Source organism: Squalius cephalus (assembly GCF_949319135.1).
Source record: "Squalius cephalus genome assembly, chromosome: 10".
Taxonomy (NCBI): Eukaryota; Metazoa; Chordata; class Actinopteri; order Cypriniformes; family Leuciscidae; genus Squalius; species Squalius cephalus.
The window spans coordinates 31,753,804-31,770,216 of NC_137131.1; the positions used below are offsets into that span (position 1 = coordinate 31,753,804).

The 16,413-nt window shown below is 36.6% G+C and overlaps 2 protein-coding genes across 3 annotated transcripts in view; both read right to left on the reverse strand.

Annotated features, from left to right (window-relative positions):
* LOC307166205 (craniofacial development protein 2-like) overlaps positions 1-16,413 on the reverse strand; it is a gene marked incomplete at its 3' end in the record, with an annotated part of 193,535 nt that overhangs the window by 176,037 nt on the left and 1,085 nt on the right. The window lies entirely within an intron of this gene.
* Positions 1-16,413, reverse strand: part of prkcaa (protein kinase C, alpha, a) — a 233,676-nt gene that overhangs the window by 162,455 nt on the left and 54,808 nt on the right. For both annotated transcript variants that reach the window (XM_079883299.1, XM_079883300.1), the window contains exon 3: positions 4,207-4,289. In XM_079883299.1, the coding sequence (XP_079739425.1) occupies positions 4,207-4,289 (83 nt within the window). The remainder of the gene's footprint in view (positions 1-4,206; positions 4,290-16,413) is intronic.

Genomic DNA, 16,413 nt, shown 5'->3' on the forward strand with positions numbered 1-16,413 from the left:
AACTAACAATGAACAAAACATTTGTTACAGTATTTATAAATCTTTGTTAAAGTGCCCCTATTATGGATTTTTGAAAATGACCGTTCATGTAGTGTGTAACATAGTTCATAGTGAACGAAAACATCCTGAAAAGATTTAAATCTGAAAGTGCACCGTATATAAAGTTAATGTCTTTCAAAGGTAAAAGTCGACTCTGAGTCAATGAAATTAATAATTTTTCAAACAAGTCATAAGCCGGTTTGTTGTGACGTCAAGACGAAATATTAGCATATTGCCCGCCCACTTATTGCGCGCGCAGACACCAGGGAAAACTTGAACGCCCTCAAACACTGCAGCTGATTCCTGTGGATGCTGGATAGCATCATGTCGAGAAGACGGCGCTGTGCTCTACAATGTGAAGGTAAAGCCAGTTTTTTTACACTGCCCAAGGACGAGCAGGTGAATTCATCTTTACCAGTTTAGTTTTGAGTTTTATATTGTGTTGGTCTCCTGCTATTTAGTGGTGTAACGATACCCTCATGTCACGATAGGGCTGTGCAATTAATTGAATTTCGATTTCGATTTTGGCTCCCAACGATCACCAAAATAGTAGCCTACAATCGAGTAAAAACGATTATTTTGCCATGTTCTGTTTTGAAAGGACGCTCTAATTTTGTCTTGTGTTCTGAATGACATGCGCACGCGCACACCCGCCCCTCCCGAAGCCATAAACTCTCTCAGCTTTTGAATGTTTAAACTGATAAGACTTAAAAAGAAGTGAAAATTATAAACTTTAGTTACGATGCAATGCTGACCCGATTGTGCAACTGACAATTCCGTCATGTCCCGACTCCTAAACGCGAAAGTGTAGTTTCGACGCTTGCCTTGTCCAGCGCATTTTGAGAGACGAGAGAGAGAAGACACAGCACCGCTGAACACTCACGCGGTTTGTGAAATTGCGTCTTGGAGAAAGTTTTAAAATGATTGATTTGATTTTATAATCTGTGTGGATTAATTTAGGCTACTCATACAATCTACATGCTAAAGTGAAATGTTTGGGGGAATTTCCCGCATTATAAGTGGTAGACCTGCGGGAATTATTAAAATACTCATTGAAGTATTATCTGTTATATATATATTTTTTAATAGTTCAAAAAGTGCAATCAATGTTCAAATTTCGATTTTTTAAGAATTGTTGAAAGGTGTCTTTGGTAACACTTTACAATAAGGTTCATTAATTAGCATAGTTAACTACCTTAGTTAACATTAACTAATAATTAACAATACTTCTTCAGCATTTATTAATCTTAGTTAATATTAATTTCACCATTTACTAATACGTTATTAAAATGAAAGGTTGTATTTGTTAACATTAGTTAATGCACTGTGAACTAACATGAACAAACAATGAACAGCTGTTTTTTTATTAACTACCTGTAACATTAAAAAATATTAATAAATAGGCTACTGTAGCAAATGTATTTCTCATTGTTAGTTCATGTTAGTTAATACATTAACTAATGTTAACTAATTAACATTATTGTAAAGTGTTACCGTGTCTTTTTAATAAATGCAACACGTTCCCAAAGTCATGTGAAATAATGGTTACATAATCGTGATTTCAATACTGACCAAAATGATCGTGATTATGATTTTTTCCATATTCGAGCAGCCCTATATGTCACGATTCGATACATATCACGCTACTGAACTCACAATACGATATTATTGCGATACTCCAAGACATATGGTAAAAGGTTAACAAAAAATGTACTGTTAATTAAAATGCTAAATTTGGTATTACATTGGGGGTGTAAATGAATTGCCTTGGACTTGGTGCTGGTAACCTTATGCACAGGACAATGGTAACAGCAGATTAAATATATTCATGATTCTGAAGCTGAACATAAAGAATTATTTTAGACGAACATGGTTGCATCTGTCAATGACTGGAATCTGGATATATTTAAAATAATGTAATGTAACTTTTTACTGGTAACATAAGACATTTGGCATTATCAGGACCCACAATTATTCCCCCATTGCATTATTATACATAATATTCAACATTATATATAGTAGTTGAATGTAGTACTGACGCTAAAACTCTGTTAACTTAATTTTTTTCCTCACACAGTAATGTTTATTTTGGGTGCACTTTATATACACAATACATATTTTCACTATCCACGATACATATTGTTGCATTTTTGTATTGCGAAATATTGTGACACGATATATTGCCACACCCCTATTAACCGTACTTGTCTTTTTTTTTTTTTTTTTTTTTGTCAATGTCAATCAGTGTGCTCTCCTTAATACATAAAATATCTGTTGGATCTATTCTATTCAATACCTTCCTTGCACCGAATAATAAGAGTGGTGTATTCAAATGGAACACACTCCAAACAATTGTCACCTCACCTGCTTGGGTTTTTGAAAATCATCTTGACAAGAGGGTCAGTGAATAGTGAGAGAAATTTCCCTTCAATATTGCAAACAGTATTTATTTTTTATCTGTTTTTTTTTATTATTATTTATTTATTTATTTTGTTTATCATTTAAATGTAAAGCATGTAAATGTAAAATGTAAAGCACCTTAATGTACACATTGTTGGTATAGTAGTAGTGAAAGTAGTAACTCTCAGGCTGCAAGACCTGGCTGGTCATGTGATCTTAACATGACAGCTCCCCATAAAGGGGCAGCGTATGTAAAATAAAAAAGCTTTTTTCTAAACCGCGGGTAGACCGTCACTCATAAGGTGAACATTACTTTAATCATACATTTTACAGAAATAAATTACAGAGTGCACATCAGTCTATGTGAATCACTATAAAAAAACCTGCAGTCTCAGTTAAAAATCTCAATCAGAGTACCATTAATGAGGATCATTAATCTAGCAAGCAAACACAGCATATGGCTTTGGTTATATGCCAGTCAATAGGAGAATAAGCCTCTACAATATTAACAAGCTTGTTCTGTTTACACTTGTGTGTACATTAAACAACAGAAATTTTCAACCAATTAAAGCTCTTTACTCAAGACAGATGTGAGTTGGTCTGACCCCTCTCAGGAGCTGGGTATTCATTTACAGATGAAATGCAGAGAGCTCTCAAGGTCAGTAACACAAAGATATTTGCAATGTTATTACTCCTGCAGTTTTAGCTAATCACAATGAAGACAACTGTGTGTGTGTGTGTGTGTGTGTGTTGCCCTTCACAACCTTTGTTTAGACTTTAAATACTGGAAAGACTTAGTGCTCTATTAAACAGTTTGCACACAAACTCAGTATACACAGATTCTGTGAGCAGTTCTTACTGAGAATTATTCCATGGCTACAGTATGACAGTCTCCCATGCTGTGCTCTATAAAAAGGAGTGTCTGAGAAGCTTGAATGACATTCTGACATAATCTCTAGTTACTCCACCACTACACCACATGCCAAGAGAGTACACACACACACACACACTACTTACAAATACGCATACAGTTTTTATGGTCACGTTAGAACGTTTGCTTAGAGTGATAATTTAAGTGTTAAAAAGTCTGCAGCTTCTAAGGCAGACAAAATTAGGTTTATATACATATATCATGGACAAATATACAGCTGCAAAAAGCAAGATGCAACATTAAATATTATGAAACATGTTGTGCAAAATTATGAAACATGAAATATAATCTACTAGTAGTGTAAGTAGTGTTGTGGTACTACAGTAGTAAACGCATTAAGGTTAATACATTTGGTTAACATGTTGGTTAAGAGCTGAAGTATGTAATTTCTGCACCACCGCACATAACTGCAAAAATAAACATTGTTTTTAAAACTTTCTTCTATAAAACACCAGCAGTCAGTCACTGAAAAAAAACAGTCCCACTCCCAACTCACCTATGAATGGTTTACTTATAGTGGTCTCTGCATATTAGGCTGGCATAGGAGAAAGTATTAGAATACCACATATTTCAGCCAAGTTGTTTTAACCTTAAATATTATTTTGAAATATTTAAAGCATTTGATGCATTGTATGTGCAATCATGTAGCCTATTTTGTAGGATGAGCATTATTCTATCAAGCTAGAGGTGACACACAAAGTACCTGTGTCATAGGTCTCTACCAAGTTCACATAAAGATGTCAAATGTGAAAGAGAAACATTTACAGGTAACATAACCACGCACGTGTGTGTGTGTGTGTGTGTGTCTGTCTGTGTGTGTGTATTTGCATACTCACATCGGTGTCTGGTCCTTTATCAGCTCCAGGGCATGAGAATGTGACAAATTCATGGCAACGTTTATGGACCACAAAACAGCACACTGACAGAGAGAAAGAGATAGAGAGAGATGTGTGTTACATTTGCAAAAATCACACATAAACTGTAAAACACTGGTAAAAAGATATGAGGAAATAGTTCAAACCAAGATTCGTAAATAATGTTAACAGGCTATCTTACTCTTCCTGATCTGGTTTGAGTATGTGTATACAGTATGTGTTTTTTTGTTGTTGTTGTTTTTTTTTACAGAGGATGACAATGCTAAAAGATCAGTAATTTAATAATGTACAGTGTGAATTAGCAGACCAACATGAATGACTTGACTCATGAATGGAATGAATGGCTGTTGAAATCAGATTTCAAAGAGACAGCAATTATTACAATATAACAGATTGCATATTCTGGAAGGTTCTATTGTAACCATTTATAGATACAATAATGTGGATCAACAGATAAATTTACATTCCAGTAAATTTACAGTAAATACCAAGTTTTCATAAATGTTCTCTTTGTATTTTTATTGGTTTCATATGGTAATAAAATCTTTTAAAAAACAATATAGAAAAAAAAGTTTACATTTAAAAACAGTAAAATTAAAATAAAAGTAAATAAAAAGTGGTTGACAAAACTTCAACACTGTGTCTACACCACGCGAGCGTGAGACATGACAAAAGAATACATTATAATCAGTGTTACAGTCTACACTGGATACGATATAGCACGATGCGACACGACAAATCCCCAACAGAAAACTGACACCCTGTTCTATTTCTGGCGTACTCCACACTTCTGCGCTACTTCTGACATGAAGGACAAATGGATTTGCAACAGCCACATCCAGTGTGGACAGCATCAAGCTGTTAGGGCCCAGTGTGAACACCGGTGTGCAATTTATTTTTTTTTCAGTAAACGCACAGCACAGACTTCAGTAAAAGTCCAGGTCTGTCAACCACATAATATTTGAATAAAGGGTGAAGATGTCAATTTTCCTAGGCCAGACATAACTTTTGGCAACTATTGTACATGGCACTATAATATCAATTAGCTAAAGTCAGCACACTCCTGCAATGTGTAACATATTATACTGACCCTTTAAGCAACAAGACAACTTTTGAATTGGACCGAATATCCATGCCGAACTTTCGTGTTGGTGTGAACAGGCCTTTACTCTTAATCTTTGTGCAGATTACACAGTGTTGCATGACGTTTAACACTGATCTTTTGCCTCAATTATCCACAACTCTGCTAACCAAAGAAAGTTCTTCTGTGAAATGCCTACCCTGATGTACGACTTGGCGATCATTATGTCTAGTCAGTAAGGTATTGATGTGATGGTTAGGTAGAATGATGAGCCGTTTCTCTTCCTAGCACATTTCATTCAATAATAAATTAAGACTTCAGATGCAAAAGCCTCTAAGTCCGTCTAAATTTTTTGTTTAATATTAACATTTTTATCAGGCTCCTATGTATAGGTTTCTACCCAAGTACTGGCATTTCTGAATGGGTTGAGTCTGTGATTTAGTGAGTTTGAAGTGAAAGTATTTGATGAACTATGTGCGGAGAGCATTCACTCAATATTATCATCTCATTTTTGACAGGTAGCTTTTAGAGGCTTTTGCATCAGAGGTCTTCCAATACTCTCAAATGTTATCAGTTCATGCATTCCCAGGAAATCAAATCCATAATATCCGAGGATCAAAGCATTCATTTGAGAAATAATAGTCACACTTTATATAAAGGTTCAATTCTCACTATTAACTATTAACTACGACTTTTGCCTCAACAAACTCATAAATACTGCTTATTAATAGTTAGTAAGGTAGTTGTTAAGTTTAGGTATTGGGCAGGATTAAGGGATGTAGAATATGGCCATGTAGAATAAGGCATTAATGTGTGCTTTATAAGTACTAATAAACAGCCAACATCCTAGTAATATGCATGATAATAAGCAACTAGCCTAGTTGATAGTGAGAACTGGACCCTAAACCAATGTGTTACAAAAATAATTATAATAAAGTAATTAAACTTTCTTCTACTCCTAATAAGCTGTGATGAGCTGAAAAAGAAAATGTGAAAGAGAATGAATACATTGGTATGAAAATTAATTCTTAAAAGGCAAACACAAGGGGCACATACACTTTGCAGTAACATATCTGGCAAACACAGTGGCTCAGTGGTTAGCACTATCACCTCACAGTACGGTATCCCCCATAATCCAAAGACATGCAGGTCAGGCGAATTGGAGAGGCTAAAATCGCCTGTGGGTGTGAATGTGTGCATGTCTGTGTTAGCCCTGTGATAGTCTGGCCATCTGTCCAGGGTGTTTCCCTGCCTTTGGTCCAAAACGCTGGGATAGGTTCCAGCATCCCCACGACCCTTACATAGGACAAGCAGTTTGGAGAATGAATGGATGGATGTCAGCATTGACTATTCCCATTTTCAATATATGGGCAATAAATAAGAAGTTCCAATCAATTAAAGATGTTACAAATCTGCCTGGAAGATGACGTGTGTCTATATCGTCCTAATGCACGGCGAGGAGGATAGTTTGAGTGGCCAAAGACTCTCCAAGGATCACAGATGAAGAATTGCAGAGATTAGTTGAGTCTTGGGGCCAGAAAACCTAAAAAAAATATCAAACAGCACCTACATCACCACAAGTTGTTTGGAAGGATTTCAAGAAAAATCCTAGCCTGGTTAAAACCAGACCATTCTCAGTAGTAACTGAGTTATGGTCTGGCAGAGCTTCTTTAATAACTAATTTCCAAAGGGGCGTCACCAACGAACGTCGCTCAAATGCCTCTGGGCGCAACTGGATAGACCTAAAACCAATCAGAGCGATCAGCATCGTGTAAAGCCATATGCTGTGTCCCAATTCACCTAAGTTACACTACGCCATAAAAGTATGTACTCTTTTTGTGAAGAAAATGTATTTACTTTTGAATGTGTAGCAAAAAAGTAGGCAAGCTTTGGGACATACTACTTCGTCATCTTTATCGGACGGATCTGTCGCGTGCATCCTGTCACGTAAACTGCCCTGTCAATCATCTTGTCACAGTTAAAATCCTCTATTAAATCTAATTTAATTTCCTACCGTTTCGGAGAGAAATGTAGTAGCACGTTCATCTGCCAATGGGTCTTTCATGGAGACTGTCCTCATGTGTTTGCAATTTGAATATAATAATGCATTTAAAAGTTGGTGGCTTCACCAACGGACGTCGCTCAAATGCCTCTGGGCACAATTGGATAGACCTAAAACCAATCAGAGCGATCGTCATCGTGTAAAGCCCGCCTCAACGTTTCTGATTGGTGCCGTGATTTCGATGGCATGGAAATGGGCTTGAATGAGCTCTTTGCCAGACTACTTGCAGAGCAAATGTAAATTTGCCGGAAATTGTCTGGGTTTTCCCAGGCTAGAAAAATCCTCCTCTCTCATCCAAAAATAAACTCCAGCATATTCTGTTGTCAGACACTAATGGAACTTCAAACATGACTGGTTTCTGTGGTCAGATTAAAAAAAATAAATAAAAAAAGGCTTTTTGGCACCAAACCCACCAGATGGGTTTGGTGCACACAGGGATAAAAAGTACCCCATGCCCAAGGATAAATATACTGCTGGACCTGTGGAATTTTTGGCCTATTTTTTTCTGCTGGAGGTCCTGGACTTCTTGCTCAGATAAACTTCTTGTTTAGATACATGGTATCATAGATTCTATCGAATACTAGAAAAAAAAAATCAAAACCTGACTGCCTCTGCTAGAAATCTTATAATGGGCCTTGGTTTGATCTTCTATTAGGACAATGATCCAAAAAAACAACAACATTAAAATCAACACAAAAATGAGTACAAAATTAAGTTTTTGCCATGGTCATCCCAGTTCCCTGACCTGAACACTATAGAAAATGAGTGGGGTGAACTGAAGAGAAGAAGCACCAACATTGACCTGGGAATTTGAAGGATCTGGATAGATTCTGTATGAAGGAATGGTCTCTGAACTCGTCAAGTTTTCTCCAACCTCATCAGGGATATGGCAAGACGTTTTAACATTTAATTCTTAATACGTACTAGTATCTATTTTCATGTTACTAGTACTTATTCATTAGCTACTACTAGTGCTTATACTTTAGGTACTAGCACCTTTTTAAAAGATACTGGTACTTATTCATTAGATAGTTATTATTCATTAGATACTAGTACTTATTAAATTGGTACTAGTACTTATTTATTAGACACTATTACTTATTCATTAGATACTAGTACTTATTATTAAGTACTACTTATTCATTCGATACTAGTAAGATTATTTATTGAACTCCACAGTGGCCATTCTGACTAGTCCTAGCATATGACGAGTAAAAATGCAGTTGTGACTAGTAAGATAAAAATTGTTACTAGTAACAATTACAAAATATACTAGTGTCTAATAAATAAGTACTAATACCTAATGAATAACTACTAGTATATATTAACCCTCTGGGCTTCTTCGGTCAAAAATGACGAAAACTTGTACGTTTTGAATTTTTTAATGTTTTTGCTTCATCGGAATGGGATGACACTTGGTGACTTTTGTTGTATTAGCTATGTGAACACACAAAAAAATCAAGGACATGATTCGGATATGTTAAAGGGTCGTAAAAAAATAGTCACACTTAGCTTCCTTCGGTCAAAAATGACCGACCATAGGAAATGAATGGGAAATACAAAAAAATACGAAAACTCCGAGAAACTTTTGGTGGTACAAACTACAAATCAGCCACTGTGCAGAAAAAAAGTGCACAGCAATGAAGGGGTGACACTCTAAAACATCAAGAGTGCAAATAAGACACCCCCCCCCCACACACACACACACACACCCACACACACACACACACACACACACACACACACACACACACACACACACACACACACACAGAGAAATGAACTGGTAAGACTGAAACAGCAAATTTTGCTCCAAACTATATAAAAATTATATAATCATAACTCCAAAACTATAGCAAGGAGAGTCAAAAGGTAGGTGTCGTTTGAAAGAACTCTTTTTAAATTTTTTGAAAATATAAATTACATTACATTTGGACATTGTCCTGCAGAGAAACTGCGGATAAAAGACAAAATATATATATAATTTTTATTATGATTTTGCATATCTTTCTTATTTGTCATGGAATAACTCAGGAAGGAAATAAGGTAGGAGGAAAGTTATTTTTTAGTGAAGTCCCCTTACATGTTAGCTGCATCTGGATAATTTTTTTTTTTTTTTTTGGATAAAGGAATCAAAAGTTACAGCATTTGGAACAGAGATAGCCTTTTTGTACAGTCTTTGATACCCCCTCATGGGCAATTTTTTCTCCATGAAGAATATCTTGTCATAAAAGCAATAGATTATGTTAATTTTGGGCTCATTTTAATTGTAATAATATGCTGTAAAAAATGAAGTGCCATTTTCAATGATCTGTGAATGTTTCATGAGCTGTATGATGTTTTTGACACATTGCAGTACATTATTTTATAGATTATGAAAAAAAAGAAATTCTATTTATCAGCAAATAACTCAGCAATGGATACATTCACTGTAAAGTTAAGACTCTAAGCTTTCAAATGACATCAACTTTGTGTTAAGGCAAAATTTTTGAAAAATATGGTAATGAATATTTTCACAGCTAGGTGGCGCCTGCTGGCGGTACACTCGGTTGATACACTGTGTTGTTCCATTCAGTGGTTGCTTAGTAATTTGCTAAGTTATTTTAAAAAAAAAATTAATAAATAAAAAAGCTATAGGCAGCCTATAGGCGGTTACAGGACATTACACACATTTATATATTTTTAAAGCCACTAGATGGCGCTCTTCTCACTTGATTTTTTTTTTTTTTTTAGGCCTGCACTCTATTTTGATGTGAAATGTTGAATTTATTGAAAAAAATAAAAAATAAAAATTATATATATATATAAATTCTAATGGAAAAAATAGCTCATAAAAATATATAATTAATGCAAAGTATCATAAAAATCTTTAAAAATTCTAAATAATAATGAAAAAATATTATTGAACAAAAATATATTTCATTGGTTTTCCTGGGGGGAAAAAAAGTTACATTTTAAGGCTTCTGTCTTTTTTGACTGGAAGGAAGCTAAGTGTAACCCATTTACGAAGAAGCCCAGAGGGTTAAATAAGTTAAAGTATCTAATGAATACTTACTAATAATATTTAAAAGATACTAGTCACTTTTGGAGTAATTACTAGTCAAAAATTAATAGACGATTTCAAAAACAGAACAACGTCCTGGTTGCGCATGCAACCCACCGTTCCCTGAAAAAGGGAACAGAGGACGTAGTCGACGTCGACTGAATGGGGATCACGCCTAGTGAGCCTTTCTTCTTCGTACTACTTTCGTACTACTATTTAATCAAGACAATTCAACATTGGCGTGCGTGATTACACGCTCCACCCCGCCCTGCGGGTATAAACACGGACGTGGACGCACGCACCAGTTGCTTTTTCGCTGAGAAGCCGATCGGCCCCCGGAGTCAGCGGTGGTCCAGCAGTAGTGGCGAGGGGACTACGTCCTCCGTTCCCTCCTTCAGGTCGAACCAGGACGTTCCCTTTCAGTCGAGAACGTCAGATGTAGTCGACGTCGACTGAAGGGGATCTATTGAAAGCGCCACTAGAACTGCCACCTTCCAGTGCCTAGACAGAAGCCTCCTGATCCATACCCCGTGAATCTAAGGCGGAGAAGGGACAGGGCTTTAGGCCAGGGAAGTCACTGCTGTTCCTACAGGACCACTGGGAAAACGTTCCCTGTACATGGAAGGAAGGGACGCTGCGGAAGCCACATCCTGCTCACAAGGAGATACATGCGGAGAATACACATATGGACTGGGCGAATTGACGGGCAGTACAACATATGGAATGTCACTGGGGAGGCTCCAGCCAATAACCGGGGGGAGCTACTCACCAGACAGTGACGGCAGAAAACTCTGCCAAGGGAAGACATGGGCTCGCCGTAGGGAGTCGTATCGTGGAAGAATACACATATGGGATCACTGTGGGGATCGCAACATATGGACCCCATATGGACCCAGCCTAGCACAAGTTCCACTAGTGCATACGAGTGGTAGGCCTGGCTTCGGACGCTCCGAAGAGGACCCGACAGGGTTCGGTTAAAGGGAACTCAACTGGAGCAAAAATGGCGCACGTATCCAGTCCATAGGAGGGGAATGGCGCAGCAAGCAAACACTTCAAACCGGCCTCGAGTGAAACTGGCTTCATGAGAAAGGAGCCCACGAGAAGCAGCGGTTCGAACATAGGTGTCGCCCAGCCCCCAACTCGAATATCTGTCAGCGAAGCATACTGTGTCAACGCCTAGGTGGGAGCACCACTCACTTCAGAGAAGCTCACCACGTAAGTGGACACGTGCATCTCGGGATTTAACACCAAGATGAAGGCAGCAACCTTTATCAGTGGGCCAACGTCGCTTGGAAACAGCCTTCCCTTTCTGCTGATTTCCTTAACAGGCTTGCATTCTGTGCACGTATAACCGCAATGAAGCGGATGGACCGAGAAGCCAGGGCTGGGTCTGCCTCCTCCGGGGCAGCGCTTGCAGGTTCACCACCTGGTCCCACCTTTTAGGGAGAAGTAGGAACCTTGGGCACACATCCAGGCCGGGGTCTCAGCTAGTGAGAGTTAGCCAGCCCGAATTCCAGGCACAACTCGTTGACCGAAAGCGAGTAAGTCCCTACCCTCTAGTAGAGACCATGCGAGCAGGAGAACTGTTTCTTTAAAAACAGAATTTAACTTACTGCCTGCAGTGGCTCAGGGGCTGTCTCTGCAGTGCAGTAGCACCAGAGATAAAGCCCAAGAGGATAAAGAGGGGCACAAGGCTTTTAGTTGCTCCCTCAGGAACCTGGCGATCAGGACGTGCTTCCCAGCTACTGCATCATGGTGTGCTTCAAAGAAAAATAGAGGCAACATCATTCTGAGGGTGGAGGACACAGCCCTCACTCCAACCCATCTTGCAGGAAAAAGAGCACTGAAATGACCGAACGCTTTCAGGATCTCTTCACGGAGAGAAGACTCACTCAACGAATAGGTTACACTTCTATTCGGCATAAGCAACACTTCCTCTTAGGAGGTGCTCTCGCAGAAGTGATAGTGACCACCACATATTCCTGCGGTAACCACCTGAACCTCCGCAACCACTTTTAGAACCAGCCTGGACTTCTCCAGGGGTCTGAACGCGGGTGCCATCATGCCCCGTCCCTGAAATGTATTCAGGGGAAGTCAGGCTGTCGAGGGGAACTAGGTCTGGTTGGGCCAAAAAAGGGGCAACTATCAAGACCTGTTCCACTCATGACCTAGCACTTTACGTGCAAGTGACATGCGTGTCTTAAATTTAAGTTGTTCTTCTATCAGACAGAAGCGAAACCAGAGATGGTTTTATTATTGGTGAAACTACTTTGATTGTACATTCACATACACTGTTTCTTAAGGGTCGGTGTCTCTAATACAGTGAATTCACCTGCTGACAGTGGTGAATCACTGGTACAAGAATGCTATGAATGAACTATAACATCAAAGAAACTTGAGAACTGCCAAACAATGAAACACAAAGGCATAAAGTATAGGTGTAAATATAGGTCCTATTCCTCTATACCTTTTTCACACACACACACACACACACACACACACACGCACGCACGCACGCACACACACACACACACACACACACACACACACACACACACACACACACACACACACACACACACACACACACACACACAAAATACAATGCGTAAAATGTGCCTTCCAGAAATGAGACCAACTGGCAAAAAAAAAAAAAAAAAAAATATATATATATAATATATATATATATATATATATTTTTTTTTACATTTAACTAATTGGTTAACTAATATTAAAATTCATTTTCAAAAAAACTTGTAATACAAAAATTGTTACTTTTCATGGGTACTTTCATTGTGTAAAGTTTACTTTTGATAGGAGTAAAGGAAAAAAATAGCCCCATTGGGGTGTATTGTTGCCTGGCCTTATTGGCACACATCTCGGATTGATGAGAATTTAACATATTTCCTCAACTAGGATTTCTTAGGACTTTTAGTATGTTGTTCTGGACACCTCATAGAAATGATCTAAGCTGCAAAAAATTATTTTACAATTAGTCTGTCGTAAAACGCTATTTTGCCTGGACTATATTCCGCTTATACTACAGTTACCACACCTCGAAACATTGTTCAGATTATGTATTTCAAGACGTTTGTAAAGTTTTTGTCATTAAAACGCTCTTGTATGTAGGACTAATTTCTTACGCATCTAATCCAATGCCTCCGTTGCTAATTCCAAAACGTCATTTTAGAGTTAGTAACAGAGGTTTGAGCCACTGATAGCAGACTAATGCTGGGCTAACGACTAGCTGACACATTCTCTTTAGAACGTTCGTCAACCAATCAGATTCAAGCATTCAACGGCCCTGTAGTATAAGTATTTGATATATATATATATATATATATATATATATATATATATATATATATATATATAAAAAGTATATATAAAATATGGATAAAAGAATATTGAAATTATTCATATCACCTCGAGTGCCATTTCTTATTTCCTTATCCTGTCTAATATCTCTCTTATATGTTATTGGTTCATTAATATTCAATGTATTATTAGCATACTAAGCAGAAATGCAAATTTAAAAAGTACTAGTCCCAATTAAGTTCAGGATATCTTTGGTCTAAAAAGTTACAAGTAACTAAAAAATGACTAGTTCTAATTTTTCTTAGCAAGTTAAGTGTAATTAAATGCTAGACACTATTGGAATAAGTACTAGTATCTAATAAATAAGAAATAGTATCTAATGAATAAGTACTGGTATCTTTAAAATATATAATCTATAAAAGATATATATCTTTCTAAAGAATAAGCACTAGTAGCTAATGAATAAGTACTAGTACATAATGGAATAGATACTAGTATCTAAAAAAATAAGTAGTAGTACCATGAAAATAGACACTAGTATGTATTAAGGATTAAATGGTAAAACGGCTAAAACGGCCATATATTTTATTTGCAAAAAGTATTGAAGAAAAGGGTGCCATTAATTGTGGCCAGAAGATGTTTGTGATTTTTTTTTTCTTTAAACTAAAGATTAAAAGGATTAACAATGCAAAATTAATTTTTACAGGCTTCTTTGTTTTTTGACTGACACACACAAATGCACACGCACACATACATGCACACACACACAAAATACAATGCGTAAAATGAGCCTTCCAGAAATAAGACGAACTGGCAAAAAAAAAAAAAAAAAAAAATATTTTTTTACATTTAACTAATTGGTTAACTAATTAATTGTGTTATTATGATAGTAAATAGTATTATCAAAATTCAGTGTCATCAGAAAAAAAAATTCAATCATGTTCCAAATAACCTTTTGAAAATACAAACATTTTCATGAACATTGAACTATAGTTGCAGAACATTGAAATTAATTTACAAAAAAAAAATGTATAATTCTGCTCGTGATTCATAAATAAGTCCCATTGGTTCTGCACTAATAACATAAATTACATATTTTGGATTCAAAACTCAGCAGCACGGATAATATTGTATATTTGAGATATTTTGACAAATCTACAACACTTTCAAAACAGGACTTTCACCCAGGAGACCGGGGATCGTGTACCGCGTGTCAAGTTTCCTTTATTTATTACATTTACGCATTTGGCAGACGCTTTTATCCAAAGCGACTTACATTGTATTCAAGGTACACATTTTACATTTTTGTCAGTTCTTGCTTTCCCTGGGAATCGAACCCATGACCTTGGCGTTGCTAGCGCCAATGCTCTACTGTTTGAGCTACAGGAAAGCCATTTATTCCAATATTTATGTAAAGAGATAAAGTCAAATAAAATGTGATTCGCATTCAAATGTGATGTGGACCGATATCATCGTCCAAGGTGATGTTTTACTGTAAACTGCCAATTTAGGGGTTTAATGATATTCATATTAATAATAATTAATACAATTAATATGTAATCATTAATACTATTAATCCACACACATGTATCTCTAACACTAACTCTAATTATGTTGGTTGATGTTTTTTATGTAAATTTTTGCATGTACAGTACAGGCCAAAAGTTTGGACACATTACTATTTTTAATGTTTTTGAAAGAAGTTTCTTCTGCTCATCAAGCCTGAATTTATTTGATCAAAAATACAGAAAAAAAATGTAATATTGTGATATATTATTACAATTTAAAATAATTGGTTTTCAATTTATTATACTTTAAATTATCATTTATTTCGGTGATGCAAAGCTGAATTTTTGGCCAAATCCAAACTTTTGGCCTGTACTGTATCTTCAGGCTCTGGCCTCAGCAGTTATTAGTGTAAGCACTATTTGAACAAAGCTGGATGATAACTAAAGAGCAGGTGTAGCCTATGATTGTTCTTGGATTTGTCTAGTCTTTCCTATGGTCCAGTAGCTCCAGTGTAAAGCTAGACTATGAGCTGTGGCACTCTTCAAATCCGTTCAGCTGTGTAATCTTAACAGGAGAGATTAACACGCCTGACACCCTTTATCAACACACTCAATGGATTACTTCTACACACACACACACACACACACACACACACACACACACACACACACACACACACACACACACACACACACACACACACTAATGCTCCATTCAAGCATTGGCAACAGTAGATGGGTTAAAAGGAGGGGCCACAGAAGGGCCAAAATGAACAAAAATGAGTCAAATTAATAATACGCCAATATGATCCTATATGGTCTTGAAATGTGAACAAGACCTAATACTCAGTAACAATTTAATTAGTACTTTCAATTTCGATTATATATGAGAAATCTGAAAAGTTCACAATTAATCGAGTAGTAGGACTTTTTGTAAAAGATACAACAACCATGCACAATATTTTAGCAAACAAAAAACACATTTTGCCTTTAAAAACTTAAAATAGAACATTTCTAAGTTAACATCTTTACCCAGACAATTACAACAGTCACACCAACTAAATATTGCGTAGTTATAGAAGAATTCTGTAATTATTTTAGATGTTCCTCTCAGAAAAAGTAAAGAGCTTTTTTTTTCTCTCAGAAAAAGTAAAGT